This window comes from Rhinatrema bivittatum, chromosome 5 (genome assembly GCF_901001135.1).
Source record: "Rhinatrema bivittatum chromosome 5, aRhiBiv1.1, whole genome shotgun sequence".
Lineage (NCBI taxonomy): Eukaryota > Metazoa > Chordata > Amphibia > Gymnophiona > Rhinatrematidae > Rhinatrema > Rhinatrema bivittatum.
This window is the reverse complement of record NC_042619.1, coordinates 301,959,476-301,982,632: the sequence shown is the minus strand read 5'-3', so window position 1 is coordinate 301,982,632 and position 23,157 is coordinate 301,959,476. Positions and strand designations below refer to the sequence as shown.

The 23,157-nt window shown below is 46.3% G+C and overlaps 1 protein-coding gene across 1 annotated transcript in view; it reads right to left on the bottom strand.

The window, feature by feature from the left end:
• Positions 1-23,157, bottom strand: part of GCK (glucokinase) — a 150,679-nt gene that overhangs the window by 97,952 nt on the left and 29,570 nt on the right. Inside the window, exon 2 of the mRNA XM_029604194.1 lies at positions 18,826-19,816. Coding sequence (XP_029460054.1) covers positions 18,826-18,891 — 66 coding nt within the window. The 5' untranslated portion in view covers positions 18,892-19,816. The remainder of the gene's footprint in view (positions 1-18,825; positions 19,817-23,157) is intronic.

Below are 23,157 nucleotides of genomic sequence, written 5' to 3'. Positions count from 1 at the left end.
TGAGAGGTCTAGAAAGGGTAAAAGTAAATCGGTTGTTTACTCTTTCGGATAATAGAAGGACTAGGGGGCACTCCATGAAGTTAGCATGTAGCACATTTAAAACTAATTGGAGAAAGTTCTTCTTCACTCAACGCACAATTAAACTCTGGAATTTGTTGCCAGGGGATGTGGTTAGTGCAGTTAGTGTAGTTATGTTTAAAAAAGGATTGGATAAGTTCTTGGAGAAGTCCGTTACCTCCTATTAATTAAGTTGACTTAGAAAATAGCCACTGCTATTACTAGTAACAGTAACATGGGATAGACTTATTTTTGGGAACTTGTCAGGTTCTTATGGCCTGGATTGGCCACTGTTGGAGATAGGATACTAGACTTGATGGACCCTTGGTCTGATCCAGAATGGCATGTTCTTATTAACCTAGCAGTAACAAAATTTTTCTTGACAAATCGGGAAATCAAATTTCTTAAGCCACAAAACCCGGTTATTCCAGTATTTTACACATTACCGAAGGTGCAAAGCAATTACAAAATACTCTAGGAAGCCCTACTGTGGCCTCCATTGGTTCCATTTTAGAATCACTATCCCAATTTGTTGATGACTTTTTGAAGAATGAAGTGCTGAAAATATGATCATATGTAAAAGATACTAAACACATGCTCAATATATTGAACACAACCACATTAGATCCTGAACCTACACTTTTGGTATCTTTGGACATTAAGTCTCTTTAAACCAACATTCCACAGGCTGCAGCTTTGAACATTATTAGGAGTACAGTAGCTACACATCCTAGACCCCATCAGATATCCACCTCCTTTATAGTACGGATGGCGGACTGGCTCTTTGCCATAGCTATTTTTTTGCTTTGACTCTTTTTATATCCAGCAGCATGGTACCTCGATGGGCACAATGATAGCCCAGAGTATTGCGAATTTGTATGTGGCACAATTTGAAGAACATTTCCTGTATCCATCTCATTTTTTTTAAATATATCAAAATATGGCTGAGATACATTGACAATATTTTCTTGATATGGGTATTGTCTGAAGACCTGCTCCATCGGTTTATCATGTGGCTTAACTCCTAGTACATGAACCTACAGTTCACTATGGCATGTAGCACTGAAAGAATACCTTTTTTTGGATATCTGGGTATTGAGACAAGTTGACAAGTTGGAAAAATCTTTGTATCAAAAACCATCTGAGAAGAATAATCTATTACACTATTCCAGTTTCCATCCGATTGGCATAAAAAACAATCTGCCAGTAGGACATTTTTTAAGGATATGACAAATATGTTCAAGGAAGGCTGGTTTCATGGAATTGAGCATGCATTTGTTGGAATGTGAATATCCTTTCCACATAATTAGAAAAGCTTACAAATGAGCCATGCACGCAGAATGTACTTGGCTCTTACTCCACAAAGATTTCTGCAGAATCTCCTTTGGTGTGTGTGCTTCAATACTCTCATTAAGCAAGAACAATTGCCCATATCATTTGTAAACACCAGGAAGTGCTAGCGCTACATCCAACTTTTAAGACCCTACCGCTGTCTGTATATAAAAGGGGCAGAGACATTAGGGATTTAGTTGTACATTCTTTTTTGCTTTTAGAAACTCCTACATCAGTGATTTCCACTAGTGGGCACAAACCCTGTAGTAAATGCAGTTTTTGCACTCAATCTGTCATTGGCACACATTGGACTGAGCCAACTTCGGGAAGAACTATTCAGTTTTACAGTAATACTGATTCTTTCTCTACCCATGTTGTTTACTTTTTGCAGTGTCCCTGTGATAAGATCTATGTTGGCCGCACAAAATGCAGTATAAAAACATAACTGACAGAGAATAAGAGCTGTGTAAATACGTATAAAATTCAGGTTCCCATTGTATCCCACTGTTTGGAATACAACCACTGTTTTGAAGAATTTAAGTGGTTGCAACTTCCGGTTTCTTGATTTTGGAGCCGAGAGAGATGCTTTGGCAATGAAGGGTAATGCTGTCATCCAAAACTTTTCCTCTTTAAAATCTTTTGGGATATTTTTTCATGTTTATCTTGTAACTTAATTACAATTGGTTGGTGTTCTTGTGCTATGCAGCGATATGCATTTTTATTCATATGCTGTGACATTAATGGCATTTTTGTTTCATTTAGCAACAATCTGACATTTGAATCGATCGATAAACAGAAGGCAACAGTGGCTACAATAAAAGAAATACCACCTGATGCTGTGATACGAAACATATCTTGGGGCGTTTCTATTTCACTTTGAACTGAGATAAGTTTTATTTGCATAAGTAAAAAGTTTAAAAAAAAGTCAAAAAGTTGATGTTTAGCACTGGCTGATGATTATATGTGAGGCAAAGACTGCCTGCTATGATGGTGTAAACTCTGTGTTTTGGAAGGTAGTTTTTTCAGTGAGAGATACCCATGCCAGAAAAGATATTCAAAGGTGATGATTCAGAGGAAATGAAACAAATTTTCGTGAATCTCAAAGATGTACTAGGATAAACTGACAAACTAAAGAGTAGCAAATTACCTGGACCAGACGGTATGCATCTCAGAACTGAGAAATAAAATTGCAGACCTGCTATTGGAAATTTGTAAACTATCATTAAATTTGTCTATGGTATCTGAAGACTAGAGGGTTGCAAATGTAACTGCTATTTTTAAAAAGGGATCCAGGGGTGATCCAGGAAACTACAGACCAGTAAATCTGATGTCCATGCCAGGCAAAATGGTAGAAACTATCAAAAGAACAAAATTGATGAAAATTTAGATAGGCATTTTTGAATGGGACAAAGCCAATATGGATTTAGCCAATATGGGGCGGATTTTAAGAGCTCTGCTCGCCTAAATCCGCACAAATCCGGGCGGATTTAGGCGAGCAGGGCCCTGCGCGCCGGTGAGCCTATTTTACATAGGCTCACCAGCGCGCGCAGAGCCCCGGGACTCGCGTAAGTCCTGGCGTTTTCTGAGGGGGCGTGTTGGGGGCGTGTCGGGGGGTGGGCCCGAACCGCGCTGCGTTTTCGGGGCGTGTCGGGAGCGTTCCGGGGGCAGGCCCGGGGGCGTGGCTACGGCCCGGGGTGGTCCGGGGGCGTGGCCGCGCCCTCCGGACCCGCCCCCAGGTCGCGTCCCGGCACGCTAGCGGCCCGCTGGCGCGCGGGGATTTACGTCTCCCTCCGGGAGGCGTAAATCCCCCGACAAAGGTAAGGGGGGGGTTTAGACAGGGCCGGGCGGGTGGGTTAGGTAGGGGAAGGGAGGGGAAGGTGAGGGGAGGGCAAAAGAAAGTTCCCTCCGAGGCCGCTCCGATTTCGGAGCGGCCTCGGAGGGAACGGGGGTAGGCTGCGCGGCTCGGCGCGCGCCGGCTATACGGAATTGATAGCCTTGCGCGCGCCGATCCAGGATTTTAGCGGCTACGTGCGTATCTACTAAAATCCCGCGTACTTTTGCTTGCGCCTGATGCGCCAGCAAAAGTACGCCAAATCGCGCGGTTTGAAAATCTACCCCTATGGATTTAGCCAACAGATTTAGCCAACAGAAGTCTTGCCTCACTAGGCTTAACCAGAATAAAAAGTCATCAATCCGTGACAAGGTAGACCACAATATGTCTACTCCCCTTTTTCTCATATTGAGGAACTATGTTTTGTTATACTTCATCTCCTCTCCGCAAGGAACCTTGTTTTATTTACTCTGTCTTTTCTTAGCTGCCTATCGTTACCCCCTCTCCCAGTTTTGACTTCCCTGTTAAAATGTAATTTTCCAAACTTAACCTGTTTACTGTAAACCGACATGATGTCCACAACGAATGCCGGTATATAAAATGTTTAAATAAATAAAAAATAAACTAATATGCTACTTTTTTGAGGGTGTAAATAAACATGCAGATAAATGTGAGCGAGTTGATATAGTGTATCTGGATTTCCAGAAAGCATTTGAAAAAGTCCCTAATGGGAGATTTCTTAGGAAATTAAAATGTCATGGGATAGGGAGCAGTGTCCTATTGTGGATTGCAAACCGTTAAAAGATAGAAAACAGAGAACGTGAGGTGATCAAATTTGCCAATGACACAAAATTACTCAATGCTATTAAATCACAAGAAGATTGTGAGAAATTGCAAGAGGACCTTGCAAAACTGGGAGACTAAGCACGCAAATGGCAAATGAAATTTAATGAGGACAAGTGCAAAGTGATGCACGTAGAGAAGAGTAACCCAAATTATAGCTACACACTGCAAGGTTTCACATTAAGTGTCTCAATTCAGGGAAAGGATCTAGGCATCATTGCTGATAAAATGTTGAAATCTTCTGCACAGGGGCAAGATGGCTGCCTGCTGAGAGGTTTGGTACTGAGCTGTCTCCTTGTTGGACCTTTTTCCTTTTCTACAATGCCACACACCAAGCATAAGGGTAAGACCAGGGAGATTCCCCCAGCTTCTTCCAGGGTGGATCCTATATACCAATGGGTTCTTTACCTCAACACTGCAAATATCTCTGGGTGTGGAGCAGCTGCAGAGGATGACGCTGAGTGAGTGATGCCTGTGCTGGCTGAGGAGATCTCTTTGAGCCCTGGAGCACAGTGGACCCCGCCTCTCCCTTTTTGGATGACATCAACATAAGTAAATTTATCATTGGTAGGTGTCGTATTATACAGGTGCCTGGGGATGTTTCTCTTCCTGCCTTTATAGGTCATGAACCTGCGGTGGTGCTAGAACCTTTGTTTATTCCAGGGGATTCCAATTCTTTGCTAGAGGAAGGTGTTGCATGGGAAAGCTCCAGGCTTCAGGTCTCGACTCCAGTTGGTGGAGGGGAAGTCACTGGATTCAGTGCTGCTGTGCAGGAAGCCAGTGAATGAAGTCAAGTAAAATTAATTACCTTAGATTCGGCCTGGAATGCTTTAGTTTTTCTTGAAAAGTCAATTTCCTCTTTAACTGATGTTATCTTGGGCACTAATCATCGTGTTCAAGTTACTGAGATTTTGGTTGCCTCACATAATAAAAAACTAGAAGATTTGGACAAACGCATTGTAAAGACTGAGAATATTCAAGGAAATTTGGTTCAAACTGAAAACATCCAGGGAAAGAAATTGGAAAATATGGAAAACTCTAACAGAAGTTCTAATCTTAGGATCCTAAATTTTCCTATTAGTATTTTTATTTATTTATAGTCTGCTTTTTGGCAATGCAAAGTGTACATCAAAGCAGATTACATTCAACTACTATAGGTATTTTCCTATATACCTATAATTTTGTACCTGAGGCAATGGAGGGTAAAGTGACTTGCCCAAGGTCACAAGAAGCAACAGCGGGATTTGAACGCTGGTTTCCCTAGGGCGTAGCCCGCTGCTCTAACTACTAGGCTACTCCTCCACTACTAAGTATTTCACCATTGGATTTATTCAAGAAGTATATTGTTTGCGACTTTAAAAATTCCTGTGGAAACAATAGGGATGTGCATTCGTTTTCAACTAATGTGCAATCCGCAACGTATAGGTCCCTATTCGTTGCATTCGTGGGGTCCTGAAACATATGGCGAACCCCCATGAATGCAATGTATCATTAACGAATAAAACCCCCACCCTCCTGACCCCCCCAAGACTTGCCAAAAGTCCCTGGTGGTCCAGCGGGGGTCCTGAAGCGATCTCCTGCACTCGGGCTTTCGGCTGCCAGTATTCAAAATAGCGCCAATAGCCTTTGCCCTTACTATGTCACAGGGGCTACCGGTGCCATTGGTCAGCCCCTGTCACATGGTAGGAGCACAAGATGTGGTGACCAGAATTGCACACAGTATTCAAGGTGCGGTCTCACCTTGGCAATATGACATCCACCGTTTTATTTGCGAATCCCTTCCTAATAATTCCTAACATTCTGTTTGCTTTTTTGACCACCACAGCACACTGAGCCACCAATTTCAATGTATTATCCACTATGACGCCTAGATCTCTTTCCTGGGTGATAACTTCTAAGATAGAACCTAACATTGTGTAACTACAGCAAGGATTATTTGTCCCTATATGCATCTCCTTGCACTTGTCCACATTAAATTTCCTGTGACCAAGGAAGATCTCAATATGAATGTATGCATCCTTTAGGTTGAGGGAGTATAGCTAGTCCCCTTTTTGTAAAAGGGGTTCAAGGTGCCCAGTGAAACGATCTTGAACTTTTCTTTTCTTAGAAACTTGTTCAAGGCCCTTAAGTCTAGGATGGGACAGAATCCTCCTGTTCTCTTTGGAATCAGGAAGTACCTGGAGTAGAAACCACGCCCTCTTTGCCCTGTTGTATGGGCTCAAGTGCTCTAGCAGTTAAGAGGGAGGAAAGCTCCGCTAGTAGTACCTCCTGATGCGCTACCGGCCCCCAAAGCAGACACGGAGGACAATTTGACGGGATATTCCACTGGTATTCTTGATGGACGATGGACAGAACCCACTGTTCAAAAGTCATACTGGGTCACTGGTTCACAAAGAACCACAGTCTTCCCCCGACCAGAGAATCTATCAACCCAGGTATGGACAACTGGCGTACTCTCTCTATGACCCAGTCAAAACCCTGTCACCAGAGCTGACTGGGCTTGGGGACTCTCTGCTACCTAGGACGGCCACAGGAGCCCTGATGGTGTTGATGGGAGTGAGGGGGTGGAAGATAATACATCCTTTGGCAAAAGAAAGACTTCCTTGGCCCCAGTATAACTGGCCACCTAGAAGAGGAGGACGGGTCTGGAGTACTGGTGGAGAGTTGTTGGAGGGTTTCATGATGGTCCCGAAGCTAGGCCACAGCATCCCTCACCCTATCTCCGAAGAGATTCTCTCCTGTACATGGCATGTACCTTGGGTTGGAGATCCGAGGCCCGCTGCCATTCCATTCTCCAGGCGCTGATTCCCGCTTCAGAGACTCTTGGTGCCATCTCTGGACCTTGTGTTTTCTGCACTCCAGGTCCTTATGACCAGCGACATAAGGGTGTCCTGCTGCTGTTGAGGCAGCTGCTTGGCCATCTCCTCATCTGCTTCCAGATGTCTCACCAGTACTGGCTCATGTGGAGCTGGTAGGCAGCATTGCGGGCAAAGAGCATGGTGCCTTGAAACACCTTCCCCCCAAGAGCATCCAATGCTCTAAGGTCCTTCCCCAAGGGCACCAAGGAATAAATTTGAAAGCACTTGGCCCGCTTGAGGGCGGATTCAACTACCAGTGACTGGTGGGGCAGCTGACTCTTAGTGAATCCAGCAACCTTCTAGACGAGGTAGATCCTGTCTGCCTTCTTATTAACGGGAGGCACTGTGAGTGGGTGTTCCCATATCCTCAGCAGCAACTCCTTAAGGACCTCATGTACTGGGACCACCACAGTCTCCTTAGAAGGTTCCACGAACTGGAGGATCTCAAGCATTTTGTACCTGGCATCCTCCTCCATCAATAACTGAAAAGGATGGCTTCCACCATCACTCTTACAAAAACTTTGAATATTTAGTCCTCAGGTGGAGACTTCCTTCATTCCTTTGGAGGAGAAGATTCTCGAGGGAAACCCTTGGAGCCTTCTTCGGAGGACTCCGAAGCGTCATACCCCCAGGGTTCATAGGGTTCCTCATCCTCGCTGTAAGCCACAGGGAATGGGTCCCTAGGTGCTCGGCCTTCATCCAGAGGTGCCTGCACCGGTAGATGGGGGGCAGCAAGCCTCAGCGTCAAAGCTGGCCTCAGTGGAGCTTTCTCCTTGTAGGAACTGGCAATGACCACCGTATCAGTAGGGGGAGGCCTCGGTGCCATCCTGGGCACCTATTCCATCCTGGAAACCGGCACCAGCTAGGTCAGTAATGCTCCAATGAGCTTCTCGGAAGCGGTATGAGGATGGTCGGCACCGGGTCCAGTGCCATCGGTACCACAGGACTGAAGTCCTGCAGCACCCAGTCCACCACTAGCTGGACAGCGCTCCAGCTCCTCCTCAAATGTTGCTAATGCCAACACCGACTGGGAGGAAGGTGGGGTGGCCATATCCTTTTCAAACCCTCAAGGTGGATCGGTGACTGGCATCAGGACCAGTGGCAACCATCGCAGACCCTCAGGACTGATGGAGGATGGGCACTCCTCACCGCAGGGTTGCTTTGGGGGCATCGCAGCAAAAACCTGTGCATCCCCATGTCCAGCACTGTGCATTGACAGGGACAGATGCCGATTCTGCTTCGGCTACCCTCAATGCTCAACTTGGTCTTCCCTGATGCTGAGGCCAATGACTAGGAATCTGACATCCTCGGCCTGGAAGAGATCGACGATGGTCTCCGGTGCCCCTGTCCACAGCATCGACGGAACCAACGGTCCCGCCAATGACAATGGCTCGGTGTCCATTGGTGTGGCTCCTTGGTCCTTCAATGCCAATGCCACCGATGCCAATGGCTCAGATTTCTTCAATTCGAAGAGCTGCTCTATCTTGTTGAGTCAAAGTAGACAATCCTTCGGGGTCATCTGGATGCATAAGCGGCAACCCCGGACGTCATGTGCCAGGCAGAAAACAAATATCTCATGTGGATCTGTTATGGATGTGGTCTTCTGGCACTGGGGCATTGCCAAAAACTGGATATGGCCATGATGGACAAAACAAAAGGGTCAAAAAACAAAGGCGATGATGGCAGGATGTCGATGGCTGGTGGGCACCAATGCACTGCTGTCACAGGGAATCAACCATGAAAGGAAACTTACGGAATCGCTGAAAACCCGGGCTAGGATATGCTATGGGAGAGCACCAAGAGGAACCCGGTGATGGAACAGCGAGAAAAAAATGCGAAAACCGTGAGAAAAACCAAAGTTTTCCACAAGGCTAAAAATAGCCAACGTGAATTCTCTCACACCACGAGGCTTACAGCTCCATGGAAAAAGAGAGACTGGAGAGGGACCCCGCATGGACACGTGGTATATGGCATGCTGGGCATGCTCAGTATGCCTAGTCAAAATTCCAGAAACTTTGATTTCGGGGCTCCATCTGATGATCTCACCCGTGTGTGAGGACTACCATCCTGCTTGTCCTTGGAGAAAACAAAAGTCAACAATAATAAATAAAGTTATTAAAATGAATAATTTATTCTTTCCTTTCTATTTATCTTTGAAATAAGTAGCTCAATTTTACTTTCTCAGGTGGGTTCTGGACTGGTGTGTCAGACTGAAGGAAAGGAAATTAACGAGTAAGTTTAAATTTCACCTTCCTGTTCATCCTGCCAGACCAGTCCAGTCAGGTGGGATATGCCTGAGCAGTATCTGTCCCAGGAGGGATGAGGCTTTGAATGTCCCTACGAATCTCTTACCAAATTCTGAGTCCTCTCTTGCATGTAGATCCAATTTATAATGTTTTACAAATGAGTACAATGAAGACCATGTTTCTGCCTGTTTCCTATAAGCCAGAGAGGCCTTGCCCTGCTCAGCCTTACCAGGTCTGCATACCATGGGTGCCTGTGCTTGACCTCAGTCTGGTGCTACTAAAATGACCCAACCATCATGGTCCACAACTTTCCTGAGCATCCTTGCCATCATTGGTCAATGTGGAAATTCGTACAGTAGCTCGTCCGCTGACCATGGTAGGACCAATGCCTCTATCCACTTTGAGCTATTTTCCCAGAGCTCGGCTATAGAATTTTTCTGCTTTGGTTTTCCCTCAGGCCACCATCAGCTCCCAAAGGGGCTGCCCCCTTGTGCCTATTATCTCCATAAAGACCTCTTCAGATAGCTCCCGTTCCCCTGGGTCTAATTGTACCAGCTGAAATAGTCCACCTGTAGGTTTTCCTGCTCTGTGTGTCGCCATCAAGCCATTAAGGTGCATCTTTGACCAGATTATCAGGATTCTTGTCTCCTTCTCCAGTTGTGAGCTTTGGATGCCCCCTTGCCTATACCCATGCTCTGTCCGATAGAACTCTCAAGGCTTTCCCCTTCAGTCTGGGGAAAAAGATATGGAGTGCCAACTTGATAGCTCTTAACTCCAGATGCTTTATGGACCAGGTGGCTTCTACCTTTGATCACCTGCCTTTCGCAGTGGGCTCATCAGCCTGCCAGGCTGGCATTGGACCCTAAGGTAATCCATCTTGGATGTTTCAAGACTTACTTCTTTAAACAGATTTGCATCAATCCACCATCACCAGATGCTGACTATGGCCTCCCCTAAGAGTGGGAATCTTTTCTCATAGTCCTGACTCTCTGGAGACAACCATGTCAAAGCTCTTCGTAGCGGGCGCATATTGACCCTTGCCCATGGAACTAGATCTATTGTGCCTACCATTAATCCTAGCACCTGCAGGTAGACCCTCGCTGTGGGTCTCTTGCTCTCCATTAATTCTCTCACTTGGGACTGGAGCTTCTGCACCCTTTCCTGAATCATAAAGACCTTCTCTGTTACTGTGTCAAAACTTGCTCCCAGATAGACTAGAGACTGGAAAGGCTGCATCTGAATCTTGGCTTCATTCATGATCCAGCCCACAACTCCAAGGGTTGTTTCACTCTTCGAGTGGACTGTCTGCTTTCCTGTTTTGACCTGGCACTGGCCTTCTTTTCTTAGCACCACCGCCACCACTATCATCACTTTGGTGAAGGTATGAGGTGCTATGTTCAGACCACAGGGCATAGCCTTGTACTGATAATGGCTTCCTAGGGTGTAGCTTCCTAATAGGACATGCAAGTAGGCCTCCACTACATCTAGGGAGGTAAGGAATTCTCCTTTTTGGATGGCCCCAATTTCAGATTTCAGCATCTCCATTCAGAAATATGGTACTCTGAGGTGTTGGTTGACCATCTTCAAGCCTAATACTGGGCGAAACATCCCCTCTTTCTTTGGTACTACAAAGAAAACGGAATTTCTGATTGGGCAACTGGGACTATTGCTTCTAAGGAAAGCAATCAGTTTACAATTGCTCAAATGGCTTAATTCTTTATTGGGCTCTACATGGTGATATTATGCATGCCTCTGGTACAGGAGTGCCAGATAATTTCTAGGACTCATCTGTCCCTGGTAACACAGGTCCACTCCTTGTAAAATTTTGTCAGCCATCCACCAGGGGAAGCAAGGAGTGAACTATCGTACCTTCATTTCACCCCCTAAGCTGTGGGATCTTCTGTCTTGAAAACTCTTCTGGGTACTCCGAAATGCTGTTCTCACTGGGGTCTTTCCCCCTTGGGGGTTCGGAAGTCTACTTGTCCTTTACTGTCCAGGTTCCTTAGACCATCCTTTAAAGCAGTGGTTCTCAACCTTTTGTATGTCGGGACACACCTGATAGATAATTCTCACATGCATGACACACTGAAACATGACAGTCACAAGGCTAAATGCAAATGTACACTTTGCATCCATAGGAACCCTACCCCCACCGCCTCACCCCTCAGCAATGGGTTTAAAGCAAAACAAGAACATACAAAAAAAGATATTCTGGTGTTATCTCAATATCAGCAACGCAGACTTCCTCTACTATTGAGAAAACACAACAAATAAGCAGGCCGATTCAGTAAAGTCCGCGGGAGAGCGGGTGAACGCCTGCTCTCCCGGCGTGCGCACAGGCCACTCGCCTGTGCGCACGATACAGTATTTAAATGAGGCCCAGTGGTAAAAACAGGCAAAAGGAGGCGCTAGGGACACTAGCGCATCCATAGCGCCTCCTTTTTGACAGGAGCGGCGGCTGTCAGCGGGTTTGACAGCCGACACTCAATTTTACCGGCATCGGTTCTCGAGCCCGCTGACAGCCAAGGGCTCGGAAACCGGACGCCGGCAAAATTGAGCATCTGGTTTTCGACCCGACAGCTGCGGGCCGACTTCCAATTTTTTTTTTTCTTTTTTCACTCTTCGGGACCTCCGACTTAATATTGCCATGATATTAAGTCGGAGGGTGCACAGAAAAGCACTGTACTGTATCGGCCTGAAGGTGAGGTATTTTACTAGCCTACAGGTAAATACCTCATTTCGGCCACACACACACAGAACTGACCTTCACCAAGTACAGAAAGACCACAAATTATAAATATGGAGACAAACTGGAATGGAAAACCAAAACAGCCACTCTGCATGCAGTGCAAACCTGCAGAAATGGAAAGAGAAATATAGCACCTAACATAGTCCCAGGATCTGCAATAATGCACACAAACTAATCCACAGAAAGTTACACCTGTATTATGGAACACACTCAAACAGTAACAACCCTACCTATGAAAAGGCAACACTACAAATATTTAACCAGGCCCTAAACACTAATACACCTCCTATTAGGGAAACAGAACAAGCCAAGCTGCTATAGATCCCCACACAGAAATAATTGTAAAACTCTACTAATAAATGTTTCAAACCAGCTGATGAACAGAACATCTAACAATTAAAAACTCTTAAAATTATTAAAAATTATCCAAACACTAATAAAATATTTCAAATCAGCAGACACATCACATAATACCCAATAATTAAAATGACAGTCAAGCAAGAAAAATGAACGTAAAAAGCCACTTTAACTTACCCTCTCCAGCAGCCTTCCTACTCCTTTCCTTGCAGGCCAACAAAACATACCAGAAGCGGCAGTGCCTGCTGAAGCTCTGTCCTCACGGTCCTCTTCCTTAGGGACCACAACCGGTCTCTGTCTCTCTCTCTCTCTCACATACACACCACCCCCCCCCCCCCCAGTCACACCTTCAGGACCAGTTTCTGTATCTCACAGACCAATCATCTTCCCAACCAGGCTCTCACACACATACATACATCCATGTCACCTTCCTCACCAGTCTCTCAATCACACAATGCTCTCTCTCACTTCTTCACTGGCTGGTTGACTGTCTCACTCCCGCCCCCACCCTCCCCCGGAGCACAAGTGATAGCTGTAGCAGACTCCTCCAACCCCCATGACCCAAGAAAGAAGAATCCCATTGACCGTGGGGGCTAACGCTGCTGATCGCTGGCTGCTTCTGATTTTGCTGCAGGCCTGCGCTGCTGCTTGAGGCCGCTGCTGCTGCTGTTCAATGCGGCATGGCCTTTTCTTCCCACGCGTCCTGCTACACAAGCTCTTGCACCCAACACACTTCCTCATGCCAAGGCCTCTCTCCAGTTTTCCTTTCTCCGCCACCAGCAGCTCTACCAGGGCCTCTCTCTCTCTCTCGCCTTTCTTTCTTCAGCTGCGGGCCCTCTCTCTCTCTCTCCTTCCTTTCTTCGGCTGCAATGGCACTTCTGGTCTCACCCTTTCTATCACCGCTGCCTCCACCCTCCAGGTGTGAGACCCCCATCCCTTCCCTTTCATTCACCCTTTTTCCCTCCTTTCTCTCCCCACTCCACCTTTCTCTTTGCTCCATCCATCTCTTTCCCTCCCCCTCTCTCACACTGCCTTTCATTCACTCCTTTCCCTCCCATCCATCTCACTCATCCCTTTCTTCCTGTCTCATTTCTTCTTCTACTCTCTCATCCCAATCTCTCCTCTCCCTTCCCTTCCTCGCCTGCTTGGTCCAGCCTGGTCTTCTTTGGTGTGACCTTGCCTCCCAGTCGGTGGCTCTGCTCCCACAAAGTGCCCCGTTGTTCTTTTTCTATGGGTGCGGTTTGGCCTCCCCATTGCACACCCAGCAGTGGCTCATCTGATCCCACTTTCCCTTCCTTCCCTCATTAACCCACAGCTTCTTACCCTTCCCCACTTACTCACTCACATCCTCTTCCCTTTTCCTTCCATCCCCTCTCACCTCATCCACAACCGCTTCCCTCTCCCTCAGTCCTCCTCCACTCCCTCTTTTTCCTGGAAAGCTTTTGCTCTGGAGACAGAGGGTGGAAACCCAGCCAGCGCACCATTATTCTTTTTGCCGGAGGGGCCTGGTACGTCATCAAATCGTGCTACCGCACCACCGCGGAGCTCTTTGCCTGCCGGGCAGTCAAAAAATTCTCGCCGTCCTTGTCCTGCTGGTGGGGGGTGGAAACTTCACCGGCACATCTCTAAACCATGTCATTCTCATCCTGCCGGTGGGGGTGGGAACCTCACCCACATATCGCTAAACCACGCCGTCTTCATCCTACCGGTGGGGATGGGAACTTCACCGGCACATAGCTATACCGTGCCGTTCGCTTTCACGAGCACTGCTGCCTTGCCCCTCCGGGCTAGAATGTGCTGATAGTGGCAGGAAGGACAGCAGTGCTCGTTGAAGAAAGGGGTGCTTCTCGCTGGGGTGCAGGAGAGGGAGGGAAGAGCAGCGGGAGACCAGGAAGTGCGCGACACACCTGCCGGTGCATGGCGACACATTGGTGTGTCACGACACACCGGTTGAGAACCGCTGCTATAAAGAATTATTCTACCTCCACCTGGTGTAGGGGGTACAGCTTGGTCATTATATCCCCACCCATTAAGGCTGTGTGTACAGGATATCTCACTCTGCCATAATCCTATCTTTTATGGCTGGATGCAAGGGAAAGGCTCTGGCAGGCTTCTTAATATCCAGGAGGATTGAATGACCCTAAGCCTTCTTCAGCTTGTCTGCTAGTTCTCAGTCTTGCTCCACTTTAAAAATGAAGGTGCTCAGCTGTTTTCTGCAAAAGAGCTTAACTTCAGCAGCCAATTCTGTCTCACTGCCTGAGTCTTCTCAAGAACCCTGAGGGTTTTTCAGGACCTCTGAACTTCCCATTTGAGTACTGTATGCCAAAAGGTAATGTGCTAGGGAGAGGGAGCTTTCTAACCCCAGTCAGGTTCTTTTTAGGCTCCAACTCACCCCATCTAGGGGTGCCCGGGAGTTCTCTATTACCTATTCCAGTGTCCCCTTTCATTTCTCTGAAAAATCCATGTCCCCACAAGCTTTCCTGTGACCTTGACCTGCACAATTTGGGCCTCTTTCCTCCTCTGAGTCAGCCTCCCAATCAACATTCTTTCCTCAAGCCGCTGCCCCTCAGGCTTCCTCTGTGCTGGCATTGCCTCTTCCCCCGATGCTGGCACATCAGCTGCAAGTTATCTCATTATCCTAAAATATAAAAGCTCAGATGAAAGGAAGTTGTTCTCTGCCTCCACCTGCTGGTGTAAGTGTGTAACTCACTTGTCTGTACTGGTCTAGCAGGATGAAGAGGAAACTAAATTTAATTATATCATTATTTCAAGTACTCTACTGAATTAATCTTACCCACTAAAAGAAGGAAAACAGGAAACTCCCCTGGTTCCTCCTTCCTTTGGCATGGGTGGGTGTGCTTGCCACTTGTCCAAATTCAACCTGCTAGGGTCACTCCCTCACCCAGGCCAGCTTTGCCTTGCTGTTCCAGTTCTGCTCCATTGCATCTATGGACTTGTGGTCCTGCCATTCCTAGAGAAATGAGAACTACAAGTCCCTAGTTGAATCGGGGCAAAACCAGGACCAGATCAGCCTGTCAGGGTTGACCTGGGTAAGGGGATGACCCTAGTATTGATGCACTTTGCAGGTGTGAAGTGACCCTCTGACCTGCCCTATCCCTACAATGAGAAGGTTTATTTACCTGATGGTAAATAAACCTTAGGCTCAAAGAAGCCCCAAGCTCTAGTGTACAACATAATTAATTCACATTCAGCTGTTTATATCTTCCTTATCCATTTCACATATCTATATGTGATTGATCTAAGTTCTTTCTTCTAAATGTTTCTTTTACTGTTTTATTATATATTGCTGCCCGAGGCACTATAAGCCATGTGTGAGTGCCTCACAGGAATTAGAACAGCAATGCCCTGTAACAAGAACCCCGCTCCAGCGCATACACCACTTTCATCAGCAATAGGAGACTCCCACCAGGCACACTACTCCCCCACTTCTACCCCTCTCTGCTGAGTGGTGGGGGCCTTCTCTAGTTACACCCCTCCACTTCTACCACTCTCTCCTCAGTGCTGAGACTCCCTGCAGGCACACCCCCTCCACTTCTACCACTCTCTCCTCAGTGCTGAGACTCCCTGCAGGCACACCCCTCCACTTCTACCACTCTCTCCTCAGTGCTGAGACTCCCTGCAGGCACACCCCTCCACTTCTACCACTCTCTCCTCAGTGCTGAGACTCCCTGCAGGCACACCCCTCCACTTCTACCACTCTCTCCTCAGTGCTGAGACTCCCTGCAGGCACACCCCTCCACTTCTACCACTCTCTCCTCAGTGCTGAGACTCCCTGCAGGCACACCCCTCCACTTCTACCACTCTCTCCTCAGTACTGAGACTCCCTGCAGGCACACCCCTCCACTTCTACCACTCTCTCCTCAGTGCTGAGACTCCCTGCAGGCACACCCCTCCACTTCTACCACTCTCTCCTCACTGCTGAGACTCCCTGCAGGCACACCCCTCCACTTCTACCACTCTCTCCTCAGTGCTGAGACTCCCTGCAGGCACACCCCCTCCACTTCTACCACTCTCTCCTCAGTGCTGAGACTCCCTGCAGGCACACCCCTCCACTTCTACCACTCTCTCCTCACTGCTGAGACTCCCTGCAGGCACACCCCTCCACTTCTACCACTCTCTCCTCAGTACTGAGACTCCCTGCAGGCACACCCCTCCACTTCTACCACTCTCTCCTCACTGCTGAGACTCCCTGCAGGCACACCCCTCCACTTCTACCACTCTCTCCTCAGTGCTGAGACTCCCTGCAGGCACACCCCTCCACTTCTACCACTCTCTCCTCAGTGCTGAGACTCCCTGCAGGCACACCCCCTCCACTTCTACCACTCTCTCCTCAGTGCTGAGACTCCCTGCAGGCACACCCCCTCCACTTCTACCACTCTCTCCTCAGTGTTGAGACTCCCTGCAGGCACACCCCTCCACTTCTACCACTCTCTCCTCAGTGCTGAGACTCCCTGCAGGCACACCCCCTCCACTTCTACCACTCTCTCCTCAGTGCTGAGACTCCCTGCAGGCACACCCCTCCACTTCTACCACTCTCTCCTCGGTGCTGAGACTCCCTGCAGGCACACCCCTCCACTTCTACCACTCTGTCTTTAGTGCTGAGTGACTTCCCCCAGGAACACTCCCATGTCTAATCCTCTTTCCTCAGTGTTCGGTGCTGGGAGATGCCCTCCAGGCACACCGCTCCACTTCTACTACTCTCTCCTCAGTGTTGGGAGACTCCTTTCAGGCACTCTCCTATGCTTCTACTACTCTCTCCTTAATCCTGGAAGACTCTCTTCAAGTACACTCCTATGTCTACCCCTCTCTTCTTAGTGCTGGGGCACTCTCCTCAGAAAGACCCCTTCCCCCTCTTTCCTCAGTGCTAGGAGACTTTCTTCAGGCACATCCCTCTAATTCCTACTCCTTCATGCCTATCCCTCTCTTCTCAGTGCTGAAAGACTGCCCCCAGGCACATCCTTCCACTTCTAACCATCTCTTCTCAAGGATGGGAAACTACCCTAGGCACACCATTCCACTTTTTCACCTTTATCACCAAAGTGCTGGGAAACTCCCCCAGGCACATCTCTCCACTTCTCTCTTCCTCTATGCTGGGAGATTCTCCCCAAGCATATCCCTCCACTCCTATCCTTCTCTTCCTCTGGAAGATCCCTCCACTTAGTCATAGGAGATTATCCCAAGCAACACCCTTCCTGTCCCTTTTCCTCAGTGCTAGGAGACCTCCCCAAGCACCTTCCCTACACACACACACACACACACACACACACACACACAACTGAGAAACTCCTCCAGGCACATCCCTCTACTTCCAGCCCTTTCTACTCCATACTTGGAGGTCTTTCCTAGAAACATCTGTCTATTTCTGCTCCCTCCTAGGCATCCACAGATGCCGAGTAACCCAGTTCAAACAGATTATAGGCCAGTCCTGGATATCTGACCACGCCATCCTGATTCATTTTGGTACCTCTAGAGCTGATTTCAAATGGTAGAATCGGGGACTACAAATACCATAATGCAATGGGATGCAAGTTCAAAACTGGGATATGGAAAAATCATTTTGAATATCTGTGTAAATGTTTCTAAATCGAACAGGAGCTTTGATAAACTAAGTGTTAGTGTGCAATGTTGTTTAGGCATGATTTGATGTACCGTAATTCATGTCAATGCGGAGATATACTGTAATAACCTATTGTAAACTGGGAAGATTGGTGTTAGTTATATTACTGCTGTTAGTTCATCGATACTATTATATTTTAATGTATATGAGTGATTGTGATGTGGATGAATGAGAAAGGTGTTATACATTTTTGTACAATTCTTTTTATTTAAGTTTTGATATTTAAATAAAGTGTATTCAATTTTGTTGTTTCTTTTTAGAATGTATTTGAGGGAGTACTGCACGTTGGGGGTTTAGAATCCATTGTGTTTAGTGGAGAGGTCCTATATTGAAATGCAAGTCCAAAAACCAGGACTGGCCAAAACTCTGCTTCTGTAATCTGGGTCACTTAGGAACTCTGACTGTCCGTTTAACTTTACCCACTCAACACCTTTTCTTGTCATCAGAGGCTATACTGGGGATGAAACTCATGATAAGGTTACCAATCTCTTCCCAACATAAAGTTTACAGGGTGGAGAATGGAGAAAAAATTGAATCTCTGATAGTGATGCCTCGTGCTCCTGTGCTTGGAGTCTTCATCAAATTTCTCAGTGCCTGGCACATATGTCACAGCAAGAACTGAGAAAGATTTCTCATCACCGGAACCAGGGAATGGACTACTGCAGATCACAGATGGATGCCTCCCGATTCTACAAACAAGTATATTTCTTTTTTTAACTAAGTAACAGCCTAGAGGAAGGACCCTTTACCAGGGCACCAGTGTGCAAGTATATTGAGGAGATGCTGGAAGCTTTTCAATCTAAACATCCCATCCCACACATTCTACAATGAATTACTGAGCCTACTTCATTGCCATCAGTAAATACACACACACACACACACATCCATGCATGTTAGAAACTATTTTTCTTTACCTTCTGCATTTTAGATGCCTCCATCCTATGCCTGTTATCCAGCATCAGGCCTACTGGTTGTAACATCGTAAAGATGGAGAAATGCAGATCCAACCAGTAGCCAGGAAAGCCAAGCCAGGACCCCCAAGTGTTCTCAGGTTCTTGCCCGTTTTCAGCTGCAGAAGGGACTTCCTTCTTGTTTGCTGATGATATAACACTTTTCAGCTCAAGGCTTTATTTCTCCTCTTTCCGTTTCCCCACTATTAAGCAAGGACCCCCAACTGTCTTCCGTCTCCCTTGGTACTTCTTGGGTTTTAAAGGACCTTGATTGCCTTCCTCAAGTTTTGCTTGGACAGTGAGAGAATGCGGAATGCAAAAGAGTTTTGATTATTTTATGTTCTAGATTTCTACCCTGTGCCTTGCACAGGCAGAATCAAGAAGAGAAGCTCTCAAACAAAGCCAGTCCAGAAGCTCTGCCACGCTCCCTTCTTGCTTAAGTCGTAAAGAAGGAAGGCTCCAGAGTCATTCGCATGGGCTCTCCCACCTGTGTTGTTCAGGGTCTCTCTGCCCCACAAGTCTCCTGCTCCCACTGCACTCACACAGACTTCAGAATCCAACCCCCAAGTTTGCTGCTGTCTTCAGGGTGGGCTGCTCTACTCCAAGTTCTGCTGCCGCCTTCCATTGGCTGCCACAGTGCACCCAATCCTATGCTGCACATTATTGTGGCAATCAAGGAGAAACCACCCCCCCATTACTGGAAGGAACTCGCCCAGAGCCTTCCCAGAGGTGTGGCTAGACCAACCCAGTCCGGCCCTGCAGATACTAAAGGATCTGGTTACTGCGGAGACCGGTTGTCCTCCCTCCTGCCGTCATAAGCACTTCATCACCCAGTTACCGTAGCAATCACTCCACTGCGAGACGCCGTCCTTTATCCAGCAACGTGTTTAGCTCCCATGGTAACTCAATTAGGCCGTGCTGTCATTGAAACTTATCACCAATCTGTTCTTCCTGTCTGAAAGCCAGAAGGGGGGGGCAAAAAAAAATATGTGGAACAAAGGTTAACGACTTACAGTAAGATGCTTACATTAGCAGTATCCTCTGTAGGACACGTCGCATTAATGCATCAACAGCAGAATTTTAAAAAAAAGTCAAATGAGTTTATTTTAGCCTACAATACGCTCTTATTGTCATAAAAACATTTCAGTCACACCAGCCTCTGTACTCCTGAAGGGCAGTGTTCAAATGAGGCAATTCTCTAGGCGGTTGCACTAAAATTGTGTAGTTTAGGGTGCATTGCTTAGGATGTCCTACAACTCTGTACGGCTTATAGCCTATGGCAGTCATGCTCAAACTGCCCCCAAAGCATGCAAGTATCTCTCATAGCTATTTACTGGAAATATCCTGAAAACCAGACTGGCTCAGAGGCCCCCCAAGAACCTGTTTGAGCACCACTGGCCTAAAGCTAAGAACAGGAAGGTTAAGTGGCCTGGACAGGGTCATGCAATGAGTTGCACATATAGGAACAGAAACAGGGTCTCCAGGTTCACAGCTATATGCCTTTAAAAAAAAAATGTGTCCAACAATTTCCTCCTGCTCCTTTGGACTTCCAGCTCAATAGAAACCATCCTCTATTGGGCTATGATGCCATGAGCTTTCATTCTATTCTTATACTTATTTATTGCTTTTTGCCCCAAAAGGAGATTCAGAGCAATTTACATCAGAAAGTGGTATACATCAACACAATAATAGAATCAGAGGTTTTCCCCCTTACTTTTATATTTCTTCCCTTCCCCCCCAACTCACCTAGCCCAGCCATTTGAGTGACAGTCTGCCAGGGGCCTTAGAACTACAGTGCCCTCTAGATCCCCGCTAATATGACGCCACCTCTGTAGCATCCCTAGGAAGCCGTCTTTAAGGTCAGCTCACTCAGCACTCACTCAGGTTTACAATGTTTTTGTTTGGCTGGACCAGTAGCCACCTTGAATTTTGAACAGGAAGACTTCCATTTGATTTCTCAATTCATAATTCCTGTAACTGTACACCAATTACAGTCAGAGGAAAAGGCAGTTCTTTAATGCTACATGTCAGCCTCCTATTTTTTTTTTTTAATGCTGCAGTGCCATTTAGCCATACCAAGCTGGATAACTTTAGACCTGCTAGTAGACACGTTTTGAGTTAGCCAACTAACTTATTCTGCTAACTCTGAATATAGGAGTTAGTAGGATAAGTTAGTTGGCTACCTCATCCCCACTCCAGAATGCCCCCAACACGCTTTTTTCTCCTTCGGTTAAATCTCAGCCGGATAATGACTTATCTGGCTAACTTTTAGCTGGATCAGCAAGGGGAATATTCAAAACTTGACATTTAGATGAATAACTTGTGACTTATCTGTCTAAATGACTTTGAATATTGACCTCTCAGTTATTACAAAACTTGCAGCCTGCCAGACAACCCCAGTTGCTAGTCAACTGTAGCACTGCAGCCTGTCAAGGCGATTTGGCCACATGGAAACCTATTTTTCCATCAGTACTTTCAGCATTTCATATTAACCTCTTTTCCATACATTCTGACAGCCTCAATACCTGCTGCTGTTACATCAGGCAAGTACTGCACTATGGCTGTTTAAATATGTGTTGCTAAGTTGTGCTTTTTGTTCTCTCCATTGTTAGCCACAGTGAATTTTGAGGTGGAAGACTTATCTTACACACTAAATCTCCATTGCTATTTTACCCATTCCCACCCACCCTAGGAGAACGTTTCTAACATACTTTCCATCCCTCGTCCCTTTTATATGACCTTCACACCCCCCCATATTTTATTTGCGAGGTCTCATTATACCATGTGTCTTTTCCTCCATATAACGTCCATGCATAGTTTCAGCCACTGGAGTGCTACCTATCATCTCTTGCTCGAATTCTCCACTTTGCAAGTGTTTTGAGCAACTTTTGCAGAGCAGTAGAAATGCCAGATGTTTATATGTAAACCACAAATTTGGTACACACACACCACAAAATATATACCACTTTGTGTTTTGTGAGTGTGTGAGTAGGGGCAATTTGGAGTTTCTATAAACCTCTCTCCTCACATCTGCCCACGGTGGTTAGAATTAAAGATGACCAAAAGTCCAGCAAGTCCAATCTTCTCCTGCCTAATTAAACCAATATAACATGGTAAGGCTGCAGAGGTAGACTCCATCATATGATAAATCATCATCTCCCTCTAAGGCAGGGCTTCCCACACCTGTCCTGGGGACCCCACAGCCAGTCGGGTTTTCAGGATATCCACAATGAATATGTATGATATCGATGTGCATATCATGGAGACTCGGTATATGCACATTTATCTCATGCAGATTCATTGTGGATATTCTGAAAACCCGATTGGCTGTGGGGTCCCCAAGACAGGTTTGGGAAGCTCTGCTCTAAGGCTAGACGGGCACCAAAATATTGGCTTAACAAATAACAGAAAACAAATGAAGAAACTAGATAACCCAGCTGCAGCTTGGAGAAAAGAAACCATTCACGGAAAAGCATCTGTATACAAAGGCGTGGAAGTCTAAAAAATAAGATGGGAGAGTTGGAGTGTATAGCACTGGCTGAAGAGGTAGATAATATTGCCATCTCAGAGACCTGGTGGAAGGGGGATTACCAATGGGACAATGTGGTATCAGGGTACAAATGATATCGAAATTATAGGATGGAACAAATTGATGGAGGGGTGGCACTATATATTAGAGAGGGCATTGAGTCAAACAGGATAAAAGTTCTGCAAGAAACAAAATGCAATTTTGAATCTTTATCGATAAAAATTCCAGGTGAAAAGGGGAATAAAATAGCAGTGGGGGTGTATTACCTTCTACCTGACCAGAATGAACAATGAAATACTAAAAGAAATTAGGGAAATTAACAAAATCAGCAGCACAGTAATAATAGGTGATAGACATGCTAGAGAGGTAAAGTTCCTGATTAAATAAATGGTTTCTTTATGGAGCAACTGGTAAAAGAACCAACAAGAGGGGAAACTATTTTATACCTAGTCTTTAGTGGAACACAGGATTTGATGTGATAGGTAACTGTGTTGGAGCCACTGGGCAATAGTGATCTCAACATGATCAAATTTGTCTTAATAACTGGAAACAGGGCACTAAAGAAATCTACTGCGACAGCATTTAACTTTCAAAAAGATAAATATGATAAAATAACAGATACTTCCAAGTACAGATCAAAGACGTAATGTCAGAAAAAAATAAACCTTCAAACAGGAGTTCCACAGGGATCAGCCCTATCTGCCACACTTTTCAACATATACCTGCTGCCATTATGTCACCTGCTAGCTGGTCTGGGCATCTCACAT